The sequence below is a fragment of the Cherax quadricarinatus genome, chromosome 49 (genome assembly GCF_038502225.1).
Source record: "Cherax quadricarinatus isolate ZL_2023a chromosome 49, ASM3850222v1, whole genome shotgun sequence".
NCBI classification, from domain to species: domain Eukaryota; kingdom Metazoa; phylum Arthropoda; class Malacostraca; order Decapoda; family Parastacidae; genus Cherax; species Cherax quadricarinatus.
Genome location: NC_091340.1, coordinates 21,547,204 through 21,571,754, shown reverse-complemented (window position 1 = coordinate 21,571,754; position 24,551 = coordinate 21,547,204). Strand labels below are relative to the sequence as shown.

The 24,551-nt window shown below is 46.8% G+C and overlaps 1 protein-coding gene across 1 annotated transcript in view; it reads right to left on the bottom strand.

Moving 5' to 3' along the window:
- Nucleotides 1-24,551, bottom strand: part of Arms (Ankyrin repeat-rich membrane spanning) — a 707,292-nt gene that overhangs the window by 274,955 nt on the left and 407,786 nt on the right. Inside the window, exon 25 of the mRNA XM_070095086.1 lies at nt 342-442. Coding sequence (XP_069951187.1) covers nt 342-442 — 101 coding nt within the window. The remainder of the gene's footprint in view (nt 1-341; nt 443-24,551) is intronic.

Sequence of the window (24,551 nt, the reverse complement as noted above, 5' to 3'; positions counted from 1 at the left end):
ATATCACAGATATTATACATCCTTCAGGTAGAGTTAGAAATTCATCAGTGTGCACTGAAGTAGCTTATACAGCCTTAAGGAAGTTCAGTACAGTACTCGTTGATGCTCTTCTGTACTATACCACCGTTAAGGTAAATTCAGTACAGCAGAGCATCAGCGTGTACCGACTTATTATCCTTGTACTCGATGCGTCCTCCGTGTTCTGATGGAGCAGCTCCCAGCATAATTGCATCAATTTTATCATGATTTTCAGTAGATATGAAGCACTGTAAACAGCGTCTGGCGCCCGAGTGTGTGCAGAGGCGGTCGAGGGAAGGGTACATTATATCCACGTCACGTACCTGCTTGGCAAGTAGGTTCTGCTTAGTAAGTTTTCGCACTGAACCGTGGCACTCTTCACGATCTTTGTTACTGCTGTAGGCGGACGATGCCCGACTTGACCCTATAGAGAAGTCACCAGGAGTCAGAACAAGTCCTTACATGTCAATTACAGTACAGTCACCAGCTTACTAACACTACAAGTTACAGTAGGTGCACCAGCTTACTAATAAACACTTTACAAGACTAGATATATAGTGTTAACACTTCTGAACCTTAAGCAGAATTGGTAATGTTATTTTCTATACAAGAAGTAAGTTGTAAGCTTGAAAACCAGGAATACAATATGTTGTAAATTGGAACACCAGTAATGAAGATGAGTGAGACACATGTGCAACACTTGGGTATCTCCACTGATGAATAAGATACATGTGTAACACTTGGGTATCCTCATTGATGAATAAGACACATGTGCAACACTTGGGTATCTTCACTGATGAATAAGACACCTGTGCAACACTTGGGTATCTTCACTGATGAATAAGACACCTGTGCAACTCTTGGGTATCTTCACTGATGAATAAGACACCTGTGCAACTCTTGGGTATCTTCACTGATAAATAAGACACCTGTGCAACACTTGGGTATCTTCACTGATGAATAAGATACATGTGCAACACTTGGGTACCTTTGGCAAATGTTTTTGCCTACACAAGCAGCCTTCTTCAGTTGAATACAGCAATAACTTCCATGCTGGAGACAGTGAAAGGATGACACTGAACATCTTCAATGAAGGCTGAGTGAGTGAACACCTTATATCAAGGCTATGGAACTTTATGCCAAGGCTAAGGGTCTCTCTTTCAAGTGTTTCACACATGTCTCATTCATCAACAAAGATACACAGGTGTTGCACATGTGTCTTATTCATCAATAAAGATACCTAGGTGTTGCACATGTGTCTTATTCATCAATAAAGACACCCAAGCATTGCACATGTATCTCAATCATCAATATAGATACCAAAGTGTTGTTCATGTCTCATTCATCAATAAAGACACCCAACTCTTGCACATGTGTCTTATTCATCATGTGTCAGCCTTGAACCATCATATGATGCCATGAAGGTAACTTGTTGATAAGCTGGAAGACTCCTGTACTGCACTCAAAAAATTTAAAAACCAGTACCGTAGTTGACTGTAGCTATAGTATTGTATGACTCACAAAATCATAACAACAGGATTGTAAACAAACCACGGAACAGGTGGGACTTGAACTCATCCGTTCCATGATTTTTTTTACAGTACTGTAGTTTCTAGTCTTGAGCAGACTCAACAACAATACTGAATTTACTATTCTGACTAAAAAAAACATAGAATATAGTGAGTCCCAGAGTCGAATGTCATATGTCTTTAAGATACAAACTGAAAAACTATGTAGATTCATAGCATGGGTATGTAAATAAAATACAGCATACATGTAATGAATAAAAAAATCTTGAATGTAAATCCCTCATCCAGAGTGTAGGAGGTGTAATTAGTTTTGTAAAATGTTAAAATTTAGGATTTAGTCAACCTCTTATAACCTTCTCTATACAGTGCCGCCATTTTTTTGTGAATGTGACGAAGAAAGTTCATCCAGAATTAAACAGCATAGTCTATGCTGTTCAATTCTGGAGCCAGTTTTTCAACTGCTCTTACAAAAACACTACACTGCATAAAATAGGTTTGTAAGAGAGCCTACCTTTTTACTCAACAAATTGATTTATTTATATGATAAAACGCAGTGAATTTTGTACAGTTAGGATGGTTAGGTCAGTGGATAACAAGCCAGGAAGTTGATGCAGAGTGCATGGTGCAGAGGGCATGGTGCAGAGTGCATGGTGCAGAGTGCATGGTGCAGAGTGCATGGTGCAGAGTGCATGGTGCAGAGGGCATGGTGCAGAGTGCATGTGCATAGGACATAGTTAAGAGGGCATGGAAAGAGAAGAAAGCATTTACGTCCCTTTATTTTACTTTTCACAAACTTCTACAGACACTGCAGACATGAGTAACACTTGTACTGTACATGAGTAACACTTGTACTGTACATGAGTAACACTTGTACTGTACACGAGTAACACTTGTACTGTACTAGAACAATGAACAATATACATGTAAGATGAGACACTCCTAGTTACAGAAACATGTACTATATATACTCAAGTTTTGGTCTACATTTTAAAATTTAATTTTTCACATCAAAAGTCAACGTTTGACCTAAACAAGAGGTTGACTGATACAAGAGGTCAATGTAAACAAAAGGCTGGCTTATACAAGAGATCAACCATTACAAGAGGTTGACTTACACAAGAGGTGGCCCAGTACAAGAGGTTGACTTATACAAAAAGTCGACCAATTCAATAAGTCAACTCATACAAGAGGTTGTTTTTGAACAAAACGGACCCATATATAAGGTAGACTTATACGTGAGACAGACTTATACTTGAGTAAATATAGTACACTCAGTGGAGACCAGAGAACATTAGCAGTGCCACTAAACATATTTACATCCACACTATATAATACAGTCACCTCTTCTTACAAAACTCCTCTATATACAGTCAGCTCTATTATAAAGCTCCTCTGTATACCTTTACCTTTATACCTTTGAAGAGTTTTGAGAGTTTATCTACTCTCTGACCCCGGCCGTGGGCCAGGCTCATCTGGTGCCTGCCTGGTCAACCAGGCTGTTGCTGCTGGAGCCCACTGCCCCACATATCCATCACAGCCTGGTTGATCTGGCACCTGGTGAAGATACTTGTCCAGTTTCCTCTTGAAGGCTTCAACACTTGTTCCAGCAGTGTTTCTGATATCTTCTGGTAAGATATTGAAGTCTGGGACTCCGGATGTTGATACAGTGTTCCCTTATTGTCCCCACCGCACCCCTGCTCCTCACTGGGTATATTTTAAACTTCCTCCCATATCTCTCACTCCAGTATGTTGTTATGGCAGTGTGCAGATTTGGGACCAAGCCCTCGAGTGCCTTCCAGGTATATATTATCATGTACCTCTCTCTCTCCTCTGCTCCAATGATTACATGTTCAAGACTTGCAGGCGTTCCCAGTAGTTTAGGTGCTTTACTGGCTCAATGTGAGCCATAAACGATCTCTGTATTTGTTCCAGCTCCAATATTTCTGCTGCTTTGAACGGGGCCGTCAGCACTGAGCAATATTCTAAGTGAGGGAGCACTAACGATTTGAAGAGTGTCACCATCGGCATTATTTCCCTTGTTTTAAAAGTTCTCAATACCCACCCCGTCATCTTCCTGGCTGTCGTGATCTTTGTCTTGTTATGGTCTTTAAAAGAAATGTCCACTGACATAGTTATTCCCAGATCTTTTACATGTTCCTTATGTTCTATTTGGTGACCCTCTTGAGTTTTGTATATAGTGCTCCTTTTGAGTTCTTCAGTCTTTCCATACCTAAGCAGCTGGAACTTATCACCACTGAACGTCATGTTGTTCTCCACTGCCCACTGGAATGCCCTGTTTATGTCTTCCTGCACTTTTTCAGTGTCCTCTACCACACTGACTTTCATGCTTATTTTAGTGTCATCTGCAAATGATGATACAAAAGAGTGCCGGGTGTTTTTGTCTATGTCTGCTATGAGGATGAGGAACAGCAGAGGTGCCAGGACAGTGCCTTGGGGCACTGAGCTTTTGACCTCGCTGATGCTGGATCTTGCCCTGTTCACTATTACTTTTTGTGTTGTTTGTGTTAGGAAACCAAAAATCCATCTGCCTACCTTTCCCATAATGCCCATGGCCTTCATTCTGTGCGCTATCACTCCATGGTCGCATTTGTCAAATGCCTTTGCAAAATATGTGTAAATCACATCTGCGTTTTGGTCATCTTCCAGTGCCTCCGTAATTCTGTCATAATGGTTCAGCAGCTGTGACAGACATGATCGTCCTGCTCTAAAAGCATGCTGGTTCGGGTTATGTTGGTTGTGCTGGTCCATGAAATTTGTAACCTGCCATCTCATCACTATTTCGAAGATTTTTATGTGAGAAGTTAGGGCTACTGGTCTGTAATTTTTAGCTAGTGCTCTACTACCTCCCTTATGCAAAGGAGCTATGTCTGCACTCTTTAAGGCCTCCAGTATTTCACCTAGGTCTAAGCTCTTTCTCCAAAGAATACTGAGGGCTCGTGCTAGTGGTACTTTGCGCTTCTTTATAAACAGAGCATTCCATGAATCTGGTCCAGGTGCTGAATGAGTGGGCATGTTTTCCATTTCTTTTTCAAAATCTATGGGATTTGTACTAATGTTAGTTAGTTGGTCTGCACGGCCTTCTTCTGGAGTGAAAAATATTTCTGCATTTTCTACCTTGCTGTCATTTAGTGGGTTGCTGAACACGACTCATACTGTTCTTTTAGGATTTCACTCATTTCCTGTTTGTCATCAGTATATGAGTCTCCTCTCAGTAGTGGTCCAATTCTACAGGTAGTTCTTAGCTTGGATTTTGCATAGGAATAGAAATATTTTGGGTATCTTGCAATATCCTGTATGGCCCTTTGTTCCCTTTGTACTTCTTCTGTGAGGTATGACATCCTAAGTTTTTGCTCTAATTCAGTGATCTCTCGGCTAAGTCTATATTTCCTCTGTTGTAGCATATTTGTGTTTTTAAGCAGTTCAGTAACCCATTGTCTTCTTCTGTACCATCTCCTACACTCTCTCTCTATATCTGATCTTCCTCTGGGTTTCCTCAATGGTACATGTTTCATACATACTTTGTATGCTTCTGTATTCAGCTTCTCTAGGCACTGGTGGGGATTTAGGTCGCTCATGTCTGATTCCCAGGGTATGTCTGATAGTTCTTGGTTTATTTTTTCCCAGTTAATTCTATGGTTGTTAAAATTTAACTTACTGAACATCCCGTCTCTAACTTTAGCAATGCAGTTTCCTACCCCTGAGTTAATACTAGTTTGAACCTCTATGATGTTATGATCAGAGTAAATAGTTTTGGAAACTTATGTCTCTGATCAGTTCCTCATTGTTTGTGAATATCAAATCCAGAGTATTTTCATTTCTGATGGGATCAATTACCTGTTGGTTTAAAGAGTACTTTTCACAAAGCCTCATTAGTTCCCTGGTATGTACCTGCTGAGCCAGGATGCTTCCCGGAGATATTTCTGGTATAACATTACGTTACTCCATCTTACATTTTACATGAGGGAGATTAATATCTCCAAGGAGTAAAATATTTGGTGTAGGATTTTCTAACCTATCCAGATAGCTATCTATCTTACTTAACTGATCTGTGAATTCTTCAGCAGTTGCTGATGGTGCTTTGTATACTAGGATAATTACCAAATTCCTATTTTCAACTTTAATGCCTAGAATTTCTATATCATTCATAGAACTCAGCACTTCTGTGCAACAGAAAGTATCCTTTACATAGATTCCTACTCCTCCCTGTGACTTATTGATTCTATCACATCTATACATGTTGTAGTTTTCTATCTTTATCTCTCCATCCAAAACATCCCTTGTGTGTGTTTCTGTAAATGCTCAGAACATGGCATTCGCTTCTGTCAGGAGCCCATGACATAACTTTGTCATTTTTATTTGATTTCAAGCCCTGTATATTTGCAAATATGAAGCAGGAATCACCAAGTGGGATGTTTTGTCTCGCTTTGTGTTTCATTAGTACCACTGGTGGTGTACTACCTGGTATGTCCCCTGGTGTACATGCCCCTGGTTTCTCCAGTACTGGCTTCGCGTTTGTTTGCTTATTCGGCCTTGATGGGCTGATGCCTGGTTTGGTACGCCCCATTTTACTGCCCACTTGTCCTCTCTGTAACATTCCCCCTGTTTGTCTCTTCCTTTGTTTTGATCTTTTCTCTTTTTTCTAAAAAAGAATGTTGTTCAATTTCCCTTTTTCTGCTAACTCTGTAGCACCGCGTTCCTTTTACATGATGGTCTGGGCAGCTCAGGTCATAACATTCTCTGGACTGCATTGAAGCTTTACACATTACTGGATGGAAGTACCTGCACTCTTTGTTGAAACGACACTTTCCCTTCCTCAACATGTTTGCACATTTTCTGGTGTGTTTATTCCAACAATCTCTGCCATATAGGCACATACCTTCAGCATAGTATCTGCAAATATTCTGACTACCTATATTGATTTTGTGTCATTCCTAAGCTCTGCCACCTGATCTGAGTTCTCTTCACTTTCTTCTAGGCTAATCTCTTCCCTTTACTCATTTTCGTTTGTTCCTGCTCTAGCTTTCTCATCCTCCCTTTCCCTTTCCACTATGTTATGTACCCCTGTTTCCTTCTTTTCTGACTTGCTGTGTATGACGTTTTCCACTCTTACTTCTACTCCTTGATTTTCACCTCTATTTGCATTTTCCTCCTTTTCCCCTGTTTTCCACTCTTTGTATAACTCTGGCAAGCTCCTTAGAAACTTCATTACACTTTCTAGATTTTCACTTTTCAGTATCTCTCTTATGCTTAACCAGCTGTCCCTTTCACTGGGGCAAATCCAGAAACAACTTTCTTGTTTTTGATCATTTGTCATGGTTGCATGAAGCTTTGTACATGATATATGTGAAGTTTTACCGGATATTTCATAATCAATGCCCCCTCGTGTTTCTCCCGAAGATTTTTTCACATATACAACAGCCTTTATTCCCAGCCATGATTACTTTTAAACAGGTGTATGTGGTGGATGGTGTATTTATTGTGTCTGGCTGGTGGTGGGGTGGGCTGGACGGTGGGTATCCTTGGGTAGAGGGTAGGGACAATAGGAGGAGGGGGCTGTGCGATGGAGTGGTAAGCTGGGAGATGGGGGTCTGTAGAAAGAAGGTGAGGGTGTGAGGAGGGGGGCTGAGGGGTGGGATTGTTGGATGGGTGGGGTAGGATCCAGGGAATGGGGTGGGGGCACAAGGCGGGGGCTGGGAGGTGGGGTGCGGGTGGCACTTGCGCACTTGTTCCCATATAATTATACCATAGTTTTACACTACACTCGGGATTAAAAGGATTAACTCTTATCCATAAGTTCAGTTTGCTATATCACTGCCTATTTATATCCTTTTTTCCTCGTTATAACACTTGTAAGATATATTATAAAGCTATATTATAAAGTTTCTTTATATTGTGTGATTTTTTAAAGGCAACTGAATAAGTACATCAAAATGAGAGTAGAGTGATGGAAGGTCATCACAATAAATTTTGAATCTACGTTTTCAGTCATATTAAAAAAATCACATTATGAGAGGAGCTTTATAAGAGCTGACTGTATATAAAGAGGCTTTATAACAGTTGACTGTAAATAGAGGAGTTTTATAAGGGTTAACTGTAAAGAGATGAGCTTTATAAAGGTTGACTGCAAATAGAGGAGCTTTATAAGGGTTGACTGTATACAGAAGATTTATAACAGTTGACTGTATATAGAGAGGCTTTATAAGCAAAGTGACTGTATATAGAAGAGCTTTATAAGAAAACTGGTTAATCTGCTACTGATCCAGCAAGCTTTGGATTACCACTTAAATTCAGCAACAAATAAATCATTAAAAACTAAGTATATACATTATTTATATTACTCAAGATAAGATTAAGTATATACATTATTTATATCATTTAACTCTGTAAAAAGAAGATGTGAATGGGTAATGAAAATTCAGTTTCAATGACCATTGACTATTTCGTAAAAAAAATATATATGCCTAGCATTTGTTTATGGCAACTCAATTTTAATTAATGTAATGACGACACTCCATCAAGACTGATGGAGTGTCATCACTCCATCAAGACTGATGGAGTGTCATTACTCCATCAAGACTGAAGGAGTGATGACATCAAATTCAACCTGAGGGACTGATTATCTCAAACTCTTTCTGAACTTTACCATTCTTCTCTGTATTGGACTGATGACTGGTAACAAAACAACTCACAACTAACACACAATACCATGACTGTAACAATTCACAACTAACCCACAATACCATGAATATAACAATTCAAAACTAACCCACAATACCATGATTGTAACAATTCACAACTTACACAATACCGTGACTGTAACAATTCACAACATACACAATACCATGACTAACAATTCACAACTGACCCACAATACCATGACTGTAACAATTCACACCTAACACAATACCATGACTGTAACAATTCACAATTAACACACAATACCATGACTAACAATTCACAACTAACCCACAATACCATGACTAACAATTCACAACTAACCCACAATACCATGACTGTAACAATTCACAACTAACACAATACCATGACTGTAACAATTCACAACTAACCGACAATACCAGGACTGTAACATTTCACAACTAACACACAATACCAGGACTGTAACAATTCACAACTAACACACAATACCAGGACTGTAACATTTCACAACTAACACATAATACCATGACTGTGACAATTCACAACTAACACATAATACCAGGATTGTAACAATTCTAGCCATGAATTGAGCAATGGTAAATGTGCTTCCACTTTAATCAATATTTAGACAGGATCAAGGTGACACAGTGGTCCAAGATCAAGGTGACAAAGTGGACCAGGATCAAGGTGACACAGTGGACCAGGATCAAGGTGACACAGTGGTCCAAGATCAAGGTGACAAAGTGGACCAGGATCAAGGTGACAAAGTGGACCAGGATCAGGGTGACATAGTGGTCCAAGATCAAGGTGACAAAGTGGTCCAAGATCAAGGTGACAAAGCGGACCAGGATCAGGGTGACATAGTGGTCCAAGATCAAGGTGACAAAGTGGACCAGGATCAAGGTGACACAGTGGTCCAAGATCAAGGTGACACAGTGGTCCAAGATCAAGGTGACAAAGTGGACCAGGATCAAGGTGACACAGTGGACCAGGAACAGGGTGACACAGTGGTCCAAGATCAAGGTAACAAAATGGACAAGGATCAAGGTGACAAAGTGGACCAGGATCAAGGGGACACAGTGGACCAAGATCAAGGGGACACACTGGACCATTATCAAGGTGACACAGTAGACCAATATCAAGGTGGCACCATGAACCAACATCAAGATGATACAGTGGACTTGGATCAAGGAGGCACAGTAGACCAATATCAAGTGACACAGTGGACCAACATCAAGGTAATAGTGGACCAGGATCAAGGTGACAAAGTGGACCAACATCAAGGTGACACTGTGGACCAGCATAAAGGTGATACAGTGGATCAACATCAAGGAGACACAGTGGACCAGGATCAAGGGGACACAATGGGCCAAGATCAAGGAGACACAGTGGACCTAGATCAAGGGGACACAGTGGACCTAGATCAAGGGGACACAATGGACCTGGATCAAGGGGACACAGTGGATGAGGATCAAGGAGTCACAGTGCACCAGGATCAAGGGGACACAGTGGACCAGGATCAAGGTGACACAGTGGACGAGGATCAAAGAGTCACAGTGCACCAGGATCAAGGGGACACACTGGACCTGGATTGAGGGGACACAGTGGACCAGGATCAAGGTGACACAGTGGATGAGGATCAAAGAGTCACAGTGCACCAGGATCAAGGGGACACAGTGGACCTGGATTGAGGGGGACACAGTGGACCAGGATCAAGGTGACACAGTAGACCTGCATCAAGGGGACACAGTGGACCAGGATCAAGGTGACACAGTAGACCTGGATCAAGGGGACACAGTGGACCTGGATCAAGGGGACACAGTGGACCTGGATCAAGGTGACACAGGTGGTAGCTAAAGACATAAATGAACTACAGGGATGTTAGGAAGCATTTCTTTAGCCTGAGTCTGGTTGAAAAGTTGAGTGACTTGTGTGAGAAAATGATGGAGATGAAGTGTTTATGTTATCCAGCCAGGATAACCTAGGGTAGGGAGGGTTAGCCACCCAAGATAACCTAGGGTAGGGAGGGTTAGCCACCCAAGATAACCTAGGGTAGGGAGGGTTAGCCACCCAAGATAACCCAGGGCTGGGAGAGTTAACCACCCAGGATAACCAAGAGCTGGGAGAGCTAACCAACCAGGATAACCCAGGGCTGGGAGGGTTAACCACCCAGGATAACCCAGGGCTGGGAAGGTTAACCACCAAGGATAACCCAGGGCTAGAAGGGTTAACCACCCATGATAACCCAGGGCTGGGAGGGTTAACCACCCAGGATAACCCAGGGCTGGGAGGGTTAACCACCCAGGATAACCCAGGGCTGGGAGGGTTAACCACCCAGGATAACCCAGGGCTGGGAGGATTAACCACCCAGGATAACCCAGGGCTGGGAGGGTTAACCACCCAGGATAACCCAGGGCTGGGAGGGTTAACCGCCCAGGATAACCCAAGTGAGTGCGTCATTAAGGACTGTCTGTCTTATTTCCATTGTGGTTCTTCAATCTTGTCCCCCAGGATGCCACCCACACCAGTCATCAAAAACCCAGGTACCTACTTACTGCTAGGTGAACAGTGACAGCAGGTGTAATGTAACACACACAATGTTTCCAGCCTACCAGGTCACGGGCTACCTAATGATACATGTGTCTTTAGTGGAACTACTGTCCACTTAAGACATATGTGCAACACTTGATGAGACACGTGCAACACTTGATGACGTATGTGCAGCACTTGATGACACATGTGCAACACTTGATGACACATGTGCAACACTTGATGGGACACATGCAACACTTGATGAGACACACATGCAACACCTGATGAGACATATATGGAACACTTGATGAAACACATGTGCAACACTTGATGGGACACCTGTGCAACACTTGAGACATATGTGACATGCTTCATGAAACACATGCGCAACACTCGATTACACACTTGATGAGACGTGTGTAACATTTGATGAGACATGTGCAACACCTGATGAGACATGTGCAACACATGTGTAACACTTGATGAGACATGTGCAACACCTGATGAGATATGTGTAACACTTGATGACACACATGTGCAACACTCAAGGAAACATGTGTAACATTTGATAAGACATATGCAACATGATAAAACATATGCATAACACTTGATGAAACACATGTGCAACACCTGAGACATATGTGCAACACTTGAGATATATGCAACACTTGATGAGACACATGTGCAACACTTGATGACACATGTGCAACACTTGATGAGACACATGTGCAACACTTGATGAGACATGTGCAACACTTGATGAGACACATGTGCAACACTTGATGAGACATGTGCAACACTTGATGAGACATGTGCAACACTTGATGAGACATGTGCAACACTTGATGAGACACATGTGCAACACTTGATGAGACATGTGCAACACTTGATGAGACACATGTGCAACACTTGATGAGACACATGTGCAACACTTGATGAGACACATGTGCAACACTTGATGAGACACATGTGCAACACTTGACACATGTGCAACACTTGATGAGACACATGTGCAACACTTGATGAGACATGTGCAACACTTGATGAGACATGTGCAACACTTGAGACACATGTACAACACTTGATGAGACATGTGCAACACTTGAGACACATGTACAACACTTGATGAGACATGTGCAACACTTGAGACACATGTGCAACACTTGATGAGACATGTGCAACACTTGATGAGACACATGTGCAACACTTGATGAGACATGTGCAACATTTGATGAGACACATGTGCAACACTTGATGAGACATGTGCAACACTTGACACACATGTGCAACACTTGAGACACATGTGCAACACTTGATGAGACACATGTGCAACACTCGATGAGACACATTTGCAACACTTGATGAGACACGTGTGTAACACTTAATGAGACACATGTGCAACACTTAATGAGACACATGTGCAACACTTGATGAGACACATGTGCAACACTCGATGAGACACATGTGCAACACTCGATGAGACACATTTGCAACACTTGATGAGACACGTGTGTAACACTTAATGAGACACATGTGCAACACTTAATGAGACACATGTGCAACACTTGATGAGACACGTGTGTAACACTTAATGAGACATGTAACACTTGATGAGACATGTAACACTTGATGAGACACGTGCAACACTTGATGAGACATGTGCAACACTTGAGGCACATGTGCAATATTTGATGAGACATGTGCAACACTTGATGAGACATGTGCAACACTTGAGGCACATGTGCAATATTTGATGAGACATGTGCAACACTTGATGAGACACATGTTGACTGAAGTTCCTTCAGTCAACATTAGTGAAATTCTTTCAGTGGTTCTGAAAAGGGGTTCACCATGGCTCTGCTAGTGTTCACCATGGCTCTGCTAGGGTTCACCATGGCTCTGCTAGTGTTCACCATGGCTCTGCTAGTGTTCACCATGGCTCTGCTAGGGTTCACCATGGCTCTGCTAGTGTTCACCATGGCTCTGCTAGGGTTCACCATGGCTCTGCTAGTGTTCACCATGGCTCTGCTAGGGTTCACCATGGCTCTGCTAGGGTTCACCATGGCTCTGCTAGTGTTCACCATGGCTCTGCTAGGGTTCACCATGGCTCTGCTAGGGTTCACCATGGTTCTGCTAGGGTTCACCATGGTTCTGCTAGGGTTCACCATGGTTCTGCTAGGGTTCACCATGGTTCTGCTAGGGTTCACCATGGTTCTGCTAGGGTTCACCATGGTTCTGCTAGGGTTCACCATGGTTCTGCTAGGGTTCACCATGGTTCTGCTAGGGTTCACCATGGTTCTGCTAGGGTTCACCATGGTTCTGCTAGGGTTCACCATGGTTCTGCTAGGGTTCACTATGGCTCTGCTAGTGTTCACCATGGTTCTGCTAGGGTTCACTATGGCTCTGCTAGTGTTCACCATGGCTCTGCTAGGGTTCACCATGGCTCTGCTAGGGTTCACCATGGCTCTGCTAGTGTTCACCATGGTTCTGCTAGGGTTCACCATGGTTCTGCTAGGGTTCACCATGGCTCTGCTAGTGTTCACCATGGCTCTGCTAGTGTTCACCATGGCTCTGCTAGGGTTCACCATGGCTCTGCTAGTGTTCACCATGGTTCTGCTAGGGTTCACCATGGTTCTGCTAGGGTTCACCATGGCTCTGCTAGGGTTCACCATGGTTCTGCTAGGGTTCACCATGGCTCTGCTAGTGTTCACCATGGCTCTGCTAGTGTTCACCATGGCTCTGCTAGGGTTCACCATGGCTCTGCTAGTGTTCACCATGGCTCTGCTAGTGTTCACCATGGCTCTGCTAGTGTTCACCATGGTTCTGCTAGGGTTCACCATGGCTCTGCTAGTGTTCACCATGGCTCTGCTAGTGTTCACCATGGCTCTGCTAGTGTTCACCATGGCTCTGCTAGGGTTCACCATGGTTCTGCTAGTGTTCACCATGGCTCTGCTAGGGTTCACCATGGCTCTGCTAGTGTTCACCATGGTTCTGCTAGTGTTCACCATGGCTCTGCTAGGGTTCACCATGGTTCTGCTAGGGTTCACCATGGTTCTGCTAGGGTTCACCATGGCTCTGCTAGTGTTCACCATGGTTCTGCTAGTGTTCACCATGGTTCTGCTAGGGTTCACCATGGCTCTGCTAGTGTTCACCATGGTTCTGCTAGGGTTCACCATGGTTCTGCTAGGGTTCACCATGGCTCTGCTAGTGTTCACCATGGCTCTGCTAGTGTTCACCATGGCTCTGCTAGTGTTCACCATGGTTCTGCTAGGGTTCACCATGGCTCTGCTAGTGTTCACCATGGTTCTGCTAGGGTTCACCATGGTTCTGCTAGGGTTCACCATGGCTCTGCTAGTGTTCACCATGGTTCTGCTAGTGTTCACCATGGCTCTGCTAGGGTTCACCATGGCTCTGCTAGGGTTCACCATGGCTCTGCTAGGGTTCACCATGGTTCTGCTAGGGTTCACCATGGCTCTGCTAGTGTTCACCATGGCTCTGCTAGTGTTCACCATGGTTCTGCTAGTGTTCACCATGGCTCTGCTAGGGTTCACCATGGCTCTGCTAGTGTTCACCATGGCTCTGCTAGTGTTCACCATGGCTCTGCTAGGGTTCACCATGGCTCTGCTAGGGTTCACCATGGCTCTGCTAGTGTTCACCATGGCTCTGCTAGTGTTCACCATGGTTCTGCTAGTGTTCACCATGGCTCTGCTAGGGTTCACCATGGCTCTGCTAGGGTTCACCATGGCTCTGCTAGGGTTCACCATGGCTCTGCTAGTGTTCACAATGGCTCTGCTAGGGTTCACCATGGCTCTGCTAGGGTTCACCATGGCTCTGCTAGGGTTCACCATGGCTCTGCTAGGGTTCACCATGGCTCTGCTAGGGTTCACCATGGCTCTGCTAGGGTTCACCATGGCTCTGCTAGGGTTCACCATGGCTCTGCTAGGGTTCACCATGGTTCTGCTAGGGTTCACCATGGCTCTGCTAGGGTTCACCATGGTTCTGCTAGTGTTCACCATGGCTCTGCTAGGGTTCACCATGGCTCTGCTAGGGTTCACCATGGTTCTGCTAGTGTTCACCATGGCTCTGCTAGGGTTCACCATGGCTCTGCTAGTGTTCACCATGGCTCTGCTAGTGTTCACCATGGCTCTGCTAGTGTTCACCATGGCTCTGCTAGTGTTCACCATGGCTCTGCTAGTGTTCACCATGGCTCTGCTAGTGTTCACCATGGCTCTGCTAGTGTTCACCATGGTTCTGCTAGGGTTCACCATGGCTCTGCTAGTGTTCACCATGGCTCTGCTAGTGTTCACCATGGCTCTGCTAGGGTTCACCATGGCTCTGCTAGGGTTCACCATGGCTCTGCTAGTGTTCACCATGGCTCTGCTAGTGTTCACCATGGCTCTGCTAGTGTTCACCATGGCTCTGCTAGTGTTCACCATGGCTCTGCTAGGGTTCACCATGGCTCTGCTAGGGTTCACCATGGCTCTGCTAGGGTTCACCATGGCTCTGCTAGGGTTCACCATGGTTCTGCTAGTGTTCACCATGGCTCTGCTAGTGTTCACCATGGCTCTGCTAGTGTTCACCATGGCTCTGCTAGGGTTCACCATGGCTCTGCTAGTGTTCACCATGGCTCTGCTAGGGTTCACCATGGCTCTGCTAGTGTTCACTATGGCTCTGCTAGTGTTCACCATGGCTCTGCTAGTGTTCACCATGGTTCTGCTAGGGTTCACCATGGTTCTGCTAGGGTTCACCATGGCTCTGCTAGGGTTCACCATGGTTCTGCTAGGGTTCACCATGGCTCTGCTAGGGTTCACCATGGCTCTGCTAGTGTTCACCATGGTTCTGCTAGGGTTCACCATGGTTCTGCTAGGGTTCACCATGGCTCTGCTAGTGTTCACTATGGCTCTGCTAGGGTTCACCATGGCTCTGCTAGTGTTCACCATGGTTCTGCTAGGGTTCACCATGGTTCTGCTAGGGTTCACCATGGCTCTGCTAGGGTTCACCATGGTTCTGCTAGGGTTCACCATGGCTCTGCTAGGGTTCACCATGGCTCTGCTAGTGTTCACCATGGTTCTGCTAGGGTTCACCATGGTTCTGCTAGGGTTCACCATGGCTCTGCTAGGGTTCACCATGGTTCTGCTAGGGTTCACCATGGCTCTGCTAGTGTTCACTATGGCTCTGCTAGGGTTCACCATGGCTCTGCTAGGGTTCACCATGGCTCTGCTAGTGTTCACCATGGTTCTGCTAGGGTTCACCATGGCTCTGCTAGGGTTCACCATGGCTCTGCTAGGGTTCACCATGGTTCTGCTAGGGTTCACCATGGCTCTGCTAGGGTTCACCATGGTTCTGCTAGGGTTCACCATGGCTCTGCTAGGGTTCACCATGGCTCTGCTAGTGTTCACCATGGTTCTGCTAGGGTTCACCATGGTTCTGCTAGGGTTCACCATGGCTCTGCTAGTGTTCACTATGGCTCTGCTAGGGTTCACCATGGTTCTGCTAGGGTTCACCATGGTTCTGCTAGGGTTCACCATGGCTCTGCTAGGGTTCACCATGGTTCTGCTAGGGTTCACCATGGCTCTGCTAGGGTTCACCATGGCTCTGCTAGTGTTCACCATGGTTCTGCTAGGGTTCACCATGGTTCTGCTAGGGTTCACCATGGCTCTGCTAGTGTTCACCATGGCTCTGCTAGTGTTCACCATGGCTCTGCTAGTGTTCACCATGGCTCTGCTAGGGTTCACCATGGCTCTGCTAGGGTTCACCATGGCTCTGCTAGGGTTCACCATGGCTCTGCTAGGGTTCACCATGGCTCTGCTAGGGTTCACCATGGTTCTGCTAGTGTTCACCATGGCTCTGCTAGTGTTCACCATGGCTCTGCTAGTGTTCACCATGGCTCTGCTAGGGTTCACCATGGCTCTGCTAGTGTTCACCATGGCTCTGCTAGGGTTCACCATGGCTCTGCTAGTGTTCACTATGGCTCTGCTAGTGTTCACCATGGCTCTGCTAGTGTTCACCATGGTTCTGCTAGGGTTCACCATGGTTCTGCTAGGGTTCACCATGGCTCTGCTAGGGTTCACCATGGTTCTGCTAGGGTTCACCATGGCTCTGCTAGGGTTCACCATGGCTCTGCTAGTGTTCACCATGGTTCTGCTAGGGTTCACCATGGTTCTGCTAGGGTTCACCATGGCTCTGCTAGTGTTCACTATGGCTCTGCTAGGGTTCACCATGGCTCTGCTAGTGTTCACCATGGTTCTGCTAGGGTTCACCATGGTTCTGCTAGGGTTCACCATGGCTCTGCTAGGGTTCACCATGGTTCTGCTAGGGTTCACCATGGCTCTGCTAGGGTTCACCATGGCTCTGCTAGTGTTCACCATGGTTCTGCTAGGGTTCACCATGGTTCTGCTAGGGTTCACCATGGCTCTGCTAGGGTTCACCATGGTTCTGCTAGGGTTCACCATGGCTCTGCTAGTGTTCACTATGGCTCTGCTAGGGTTCACCATGGCTCTGCTAGGGTTCACCATGGCTCTGCTAGTGTTCACCATGGTTCTGCTAGGGTTCACCATGGCTCTGCTAGGGTTCACCATGGCTCTGCTAGGGTTCACCATGGTTCTGCTAGGGTTCACCATGGCTCTGCTAGGGTTCACCATGGTTCTGCTAGGGTTCACCATGGCTCTGCTAGGGTTCACCATGGCTCTGCTAGTGTTCACCATGGTTCTGCTAGGGTTCACCATGGTTCTGCTAGGGTTCACCATGGCTCTGCTAGTGTTCACTATGGCTCTGCTAGGGTTCACCATGGTTCTGCTAGGGTTCACCATGGTTCTGCTAGGGTTCACCATGGCTCTGCTAGGGTTCACCATGGTTCTGCTAGGGTTCACCATGGCTCTGCTAGGGTTCACCATGGCTCTGCTAGTGTTCACCATGGTTCTGCTAGGGTTCACCATGGTTCTGCTAGGGTTCACCATGGCTCTGCTAGTGTTCACTATGGCTCTGCTAGGGTTCACCATGGCTCTGCTAGTGTTCACCATGGTTCTGCTAGGGTTCACCATGGTTCTGCTAGGGTTCACCATGGCTCTGCTAGGGTTCACCATGGTTCTGCTAGGGTTCACCATGGCTCTGCTAGGGTTCACCATGGCTCTGCTAGTGTTCACCATGGTTCTGCTAGGGTTCACCATGGTTCTGCTAGGGTTCACCATGGCTCTGCTAGGGTTCACCATGGTTCTGCTAGGGTTCACCATGGCTCTGCTAGTGTTCACTATGGCTCTGCTAGGGTTCACCATGGCTCTGCTAGGGTTCACCATGGCTCTGCTAGTGTTCACCATGGTTCTGCTAGGGTTCACCATGGCTCTGCTAGGGTTCACCATGGCTCTGCTAGGGTTCACCATGGCTCTGCTAGGGTTCACCATGGCTCTGCTAGGGTTCACCATGGCTCTGCTAGGGTTCACCATGGTTCTGCTAGTGTTCACCATGGTTCTGCTAGGGTTCACCATGGCTCTGCTAGGGTTCACCATGGCTCTGCTAGGGTTCACCATGGCTCTGCTAGGGTTCACCATGGCTCTGCTAGGGTTCACCATGGCTCTGCTAGGGTTCACCATGGCTCTGCTAGGGTTCACCATGGCTCTGCTAGGGTTCACCATGGCTCTGCTAGGGTTCACCATGGCTCTGCTAGGGTTCACCATGGCTCTGCTAGTGTTCACCATGGCTCTGCTAGGGTTCACCATGGCTCTGCTAGTGTTCACCATGGCTCTGCTAGGGTTCACCATGGCTCTGCTAGGGTTCACCATGGCTCTGCTAGGGTTCACCATGGTTCTGCTAGGGTTCACCATGGCTCTGCTAGGGTTCACCATGGTTCTGCTAGGGTTCACCATGGCTCTGCTAGGGTTCACCATGGCTCTGCTAGGGTTCACCATGGCTCTGCTAGGGTTCACCATGGCTCTGCTAGGGTTCACCATGGCTCTGCTAGTGTTCACCATGGCTCTGCTAGGGTTCACCATGGCTCTGCTAGGGTTCACCATGGCTCTGCTAGGGTTCACCATGGTTCTGCTAGGGTTCACCATGGCTCTGCTAGGGTTCACCATGGTTCTGCTAGGGTTCACCATGGCTCTGCTAGGGTTCACCATGGCTCTGCTAGGGTTCACCATGGCTCTGCTAGGGTTCACCATGGCTCTGCTAGGGTTCACCATGGCTCTGCTAGGGTTCACCATGGCTCTGCTAGGGTTCACCATGGCTCTGCTAGGGTTCACCATGGCTCTGCTAGGGTTCACCATGGCTCTGCTAGGGTTCACCATGGCTCTGCTAGGGTTCACCATGGCTCTGCTAGGGTTCACCATGGCTCTGCTAGGGTTCACCATGGCTCTGCTAGGGTTCACCATGGCTCTGCTAGGGTTCACCATGGCTCTGCTAGGGTTCACCATGGCTCTGCTAGGGTTCACCATGGCTCTGCTAGGGTTCACCATGGCTCTGCTAGGGTTCACCATGGCTCTGCTAGGGTTCACCATGGCTCTGCTAGGGTTCACCATGGCTCTGCTAGGGTTCACCATGGCTCTGCTAGGGTTCACCATGGCTCTGCTAGGGTTCACCATGGCTCTGCTAGGGTTCACCATGGCTCTGCTAGGGTTCACCATGGCTCTGCTAGGGTTCACCATGGCTCTGCTAGGGTTCACCATGGCTCTGCTAGGGTTCACCATGGCTCTGCTAGGGTTCACCATGGCTCTGCTAGGGTTCACCATGGCTCTGCTAGGGTTCACCATGGCTCTGCTAGGGTTCACCATGGCTCTGCTAGGGTTCACCATGGCTCTGCTAGGGTTCACCATGGCTCTGCTAGGGTTCACCATGGCTCTGCTAGGGTTCACCATGGCTCTGCTAGTGTTCACTATGGCTCTGCTAGGGTTCACCATGGCTCTGCTAGGGTTCACCATGGCTCTGCTAGGGTTCACCATGGCTCTGCTAGGGTTCACCATGGCTCTGCTAGGGTTCACCATGGCTCTGCTAGGGTTCACCATGGCTCTGCTAGGGTTCACCATGGCTCTGCTAGGGTTCACCATGGCTCTGCTAGGGTTCACCATGGCTCTGCTAGGGTTCACCATGGCTCTGCTAGGGTTCACCATGGCTCTGCTAGGGTTCACCATGGCTCTGCTAGTGTTCACTATGGCTCTGCTAGGGTTCACCATGGCTCTGCTAGGGTTCACCATGGCTCTGCTAGGGTTCACCATGGCTCTGCTAGGGTTCACCATGGCTCTGCTAGGGTTCACCATGGCTCTGCTAGGGTTCACCATGGCTCTGCTAGGGTTCACCATGGCTCTGCTAGGGTTCACCATGGCTCTGCTAGGGTTCACCATGGCTCTGCTAGGGTTCACCATGGCTCTGCTAGTGTTCACTATGGCTCTGCTAGGGTTCACCATGGCTCTGCTAGGGTTCACCATGGCTCTGCTAGGGTTCACCATGGCTCTGCTAGGGTTCACCATGGCTCTGCTAGGGTTCACCATGGCTCTGCTAGGGTTCACCATGGCTCTGCTAGGGTTCACCATGGCTCTGCTAGGGTTCACCATGGCTCTGCTAGGGTTCACCATGGCTCTGCTAGGGTTCACCATGGCTCTGCTAGGGTTCACCATGGCTCTGCTAGTGTTCACTATGGCTCTGCTAGGGTTCACCATGGCTCTGCTAGGGTTCACCATGGCTCTGCTAGGGTTCACCATGGCTCTGCTAGGGTTCACCATGGCTCTGCTAGGGTTCACCATGGCTCTGCTAGGGTTCACCATGGCTCTGCTAGGGTTCACCATGGCTCTGCTAGGGTTCACCATGGCTCTGCTAGGGTTCACCATGGCTCTGCTAGTGTTCACTATGGCTCTGCTAGGGTTCACCATGGCTCTGCTAGGGTTCACCATGGCTCTGCTAGGGTTCACCATGGCTCTGCTAGGGTTCACCATGGCTCTGCTAGGGTTCACCATGGCTCTGCTAGGGTTCACCATGGCTCTGCTAGTGTTCACTATGGCTCTGCTAGGGTTCACCATGGCTCTGCTAGGGTTCACCATGGCTCTGCTAGGGTTCACCATGGCTCTGCTAGGGTTCACCATGGCTCTGCTAGGGTTCACCATGGCTCTGCTAGGGTTCACCATGGCTCTGCTAGGGTTCACCATGGCTCTGCTAGTGTTCACTATGGCTCTGCTAGGGTTCACCATGGCTCTGCTAGGGTTCACCATGGCTCTGCTAGGGTTCACCATGGCTCTGCTAGGGTTCACCATGGCTCTGCTAGGGTTCACCATGGCTCTGCTAGGGTTCACCATGGCTCTGCTAGGGTTCACCATGGCTCTGCTAGGGTTCACCATGGCTCTGCTAGGGTTCACCATGGCTCTGCTAGGGTTCACCATGGCTCTGCTAGTGTTCACTATGGCTCTGCTAGGGTTCACCATGGCTCTGCTAGGGTTCACCATGGCTCTGCTAGGGTTCACCATGGCTCTGCTAGGGTTCACCATGGCTCTGCTAGGGTTCACCATGGCTCTGCTAGGGTTCACCATGGCTCTGCTAGTGTTCACTATGGCTCTGCTAGGGTTCACCATGGCTCTGCTAGGGTTCACCATGGCTCTGCTAGGGTTCACCATGGCTCTGCTAGGGTTCACCATGGCTCTGCTAGGGTTCACCATGGCTCTGCTAGGGTTCACCATGGCTCTGCTAGGGTTCACCATGGCTCTGCTAGGGTTCACCATGGCTCTGCTAGTGTTCACTATGGCTCTGCTAGGGTTCACCATGGTTCTGCTAGGGTTCACCATGGCTCTGCTAGGGTTCACCATGGCTCTGCTAGGGTTCACCATGGCTCTGCTAGGGTTCACCATGGCTCTGCTAGGGTTCACCATGGCTCTGCTAGGGTTTATCATGGCCCTGCTAGGGTTCACCATGGTCCTGGTAGGGTTTATCATGGTCCTGCTAGGGTTCACCATGGCCCTGGTAGGGTTCATCATGGCTGTGCTAGGGTTCCTCATGGCTTTGCTAAGATTCATTATGGCCCTGCTAGGGTTCATGGCCTTCCAAGGGTTCATCATGGCCGTGGTAGCGATCCTCATGGCCTTGCTAGGATTCATTATGGCCCTGCTAGGGTTCATGGCCTTCCCAGGGTTCATCATGGCCTTGCTAGGGTTCCTCATGGCCTTGTTAGGATTCATTATGGCCCTGCTAGGGTTTATGGCCTTCCCAGGGTTCATCATGGCCCTGGTAGGGTTCATTACAGCCCTGCTAGGGTTAATCATGGCCCTGCTATGGTTCATGCCCTACTAGGGTTAATCATGGCCCTGGTAGGGGTTCATGGCCCTGTTAGGGTTCATCATGGCCCTGTCAGGGATCATGCCCCCACTAGGGTCCATGGCCCCACTAGGGTTCATCATGGCCCTGTTAGGGTTCATCATGGCCCTGCTAAGGTTCATCATAGCCCTGTTAGGGTTCATGGCCCTGTTAGGGTTCATGGCCCTGCTAGGGTTTGTCATGGCCCCACTAAGGTTCATGGTGGCACTGTGATATATGCATAGCTTCATCCCTAGAAGGCCTGAAATGAGGGAAATGATGTGGCACATTTCAGTTCATTGGTGCAGCACTCTTGGGGAGAGTGAGTGGTAGAGTGCAGGGTCTTGTATGCTGGAAGTTAGAACACCAGTGCATAATAGATCACAACTGTAATAAGAGTGCTGTGGAACATCCGTGACCACAAGTGCAGTGGGACTTGAGTATAAAGTGCATGGATGCCTCTGGCCACAATGCAGTGCGACATCCACTTCTAGAAATGGAAAGTGTTCTTTCTGATGGTGCCAAAGAAATCTTGTCTTACCCAAAGACTCCACATGGATTAGAATGCAGTGTGTGGATTCCCGCGCGTTGTACACCGGTGCGTGGAAGGCCCCACTGGTGTGCGTGTGTGTGTGTGAATTATGCACATCCAAGCACCATCATGTCTTGCCTCTACCCCTTTCCATCATGCCTCAGACCACTGAGTAAAATACCCAGACCTGGGACCACTCACAATGCCTGTTGGTCTGAAGAGAGAAGAACCAGTCAACTTTGCTAGAACTGTACAGTACAAGTGTGTGCAATAATTCACCAGCTGTTCTTGCAAGGTCATGTGAGTACAGGTGTACTTATGTACACAGTCTGGAGTAGTTACCCTCAGTCATGCACACAGTGGAGTGCAAATTAACAGTCCACAAGTTAGTTCACTATTTCTCTTACTCAGGTAACTTGGAAGACCGGTCGCTGGACCCACCATAAAGATGCTTCAGAGGGTCAAACCCTCCTGGTGGATCAAAGCTTGATCTACCAGGATGTTGCTGCTAGCTGTATGCTGTCCAACATACAAATCACAGTCCACGTGGTCAGGTTCTAATTCAAGGAACTTGTCCAGTTCCATCTTGAAGACAACCAGAGGTTTGTTGGTAATTTCCCTTATGCAAGCAGGGAGGCTGCTGAAGAGTCAGGGGCCTCTTACACTCAGCTTCTCTCTTATTGTTCTCATAGTGCCAGGGTTTTTCTTTTAGTGGAGGTATTTTGGCACCTTCTTGTTGTCATGCAGTGGTTTCAGTGTTCAGGTATGGGAAAAGTCCCTCCAGGGTTTTTAGGTGTAAATTATGATGTACCTTTCTTGCCAACAGTTGAAGGTATTTCAAGTGTTGTAAGTAGTTCAGATGATTGTGTGTATATGAACACTGGAAGTTCTCTATGTTTTTTAGCTCAACAATCTCACCTGCCTGTCAGTAAACAGCAGTACTCCAGCATGCCCTGAAGGTGGCTGTCAGTATACAACAGTACTCAGCTTGGAGAGAACTAGTGACTTTAAGTGTCATCATTGGCTTACATCTCTTGTCCTCAAAGTTCTTGTTATCCAGACTATCATCTCCCTTGTGATAGAAATAACATCGTTGTTGTGATCTTGAATGTGAGATCTTCCTACATTGTTACTCCTAAGTCTCTTACATTGAACTTTGTGGTAGCAATAACAGCGTTGTTGTGATCTTAAATGTGAGATCTTGCTACGTTGTCACTCCCAGGTCTCTCACATTGAACTTTCACTCTGTTGAATGAGTCAAGTTTGTCCTGTACTCTTACATTCTTTATTTCCTTCATTCTTCCATAGTCAAACAACTGAAACTTGTCCTCACTGAACATCATACTGTTGTCTAAAGTCCACTGTAAGATTTTATTTACATCACTGGTCCACTGGAAGACTTGATTTATACCAGCATTATGGTGCTATGATTTATGTTCCTGTGTTACAGTACTACTCACTTACTCTGGTCAAAACCACTCCTCATATCATTATACTGCTACCTTAATTGTGTAAATGTTGTAGTACAGAGTGGTGAAGGAATATACTGGTACAGAAAATACTACCACATCTGTGTTTATCTTACTTTCATCTTGTACAGTTGATCACAACATTGCAGCCAGGTGCAACAAGCCTTCAACTGCTGTCTGTGTTTCTAACACCATGGTTGCCTTTGTTGAAGACTTGTAAAGCTGGTGTAGACTACAATAGCATTCAGCATGTCTACCTGAGTTGTGAGAGGCAGGAGTGACCTGCTTTATAAGATACCCAGGTGTTGTACACCTATCTTCTTCATCAATAAAAAAATTCATCAATAAACATATACAAGTCTTGTACATGTGTCTTATTCATCAATAAAGATATCTAAGTGTTGTACATGTGTCTTATTCATCAAACTGATATACCTTTAATGGGTTTTCAAGAGTTTTTTCACTCTCAGAGCCCAGTCCTGGACCAGGCTTGTCTAGAGCTTGCTTGGTCAACCAGGCTGTTGCTGCCAG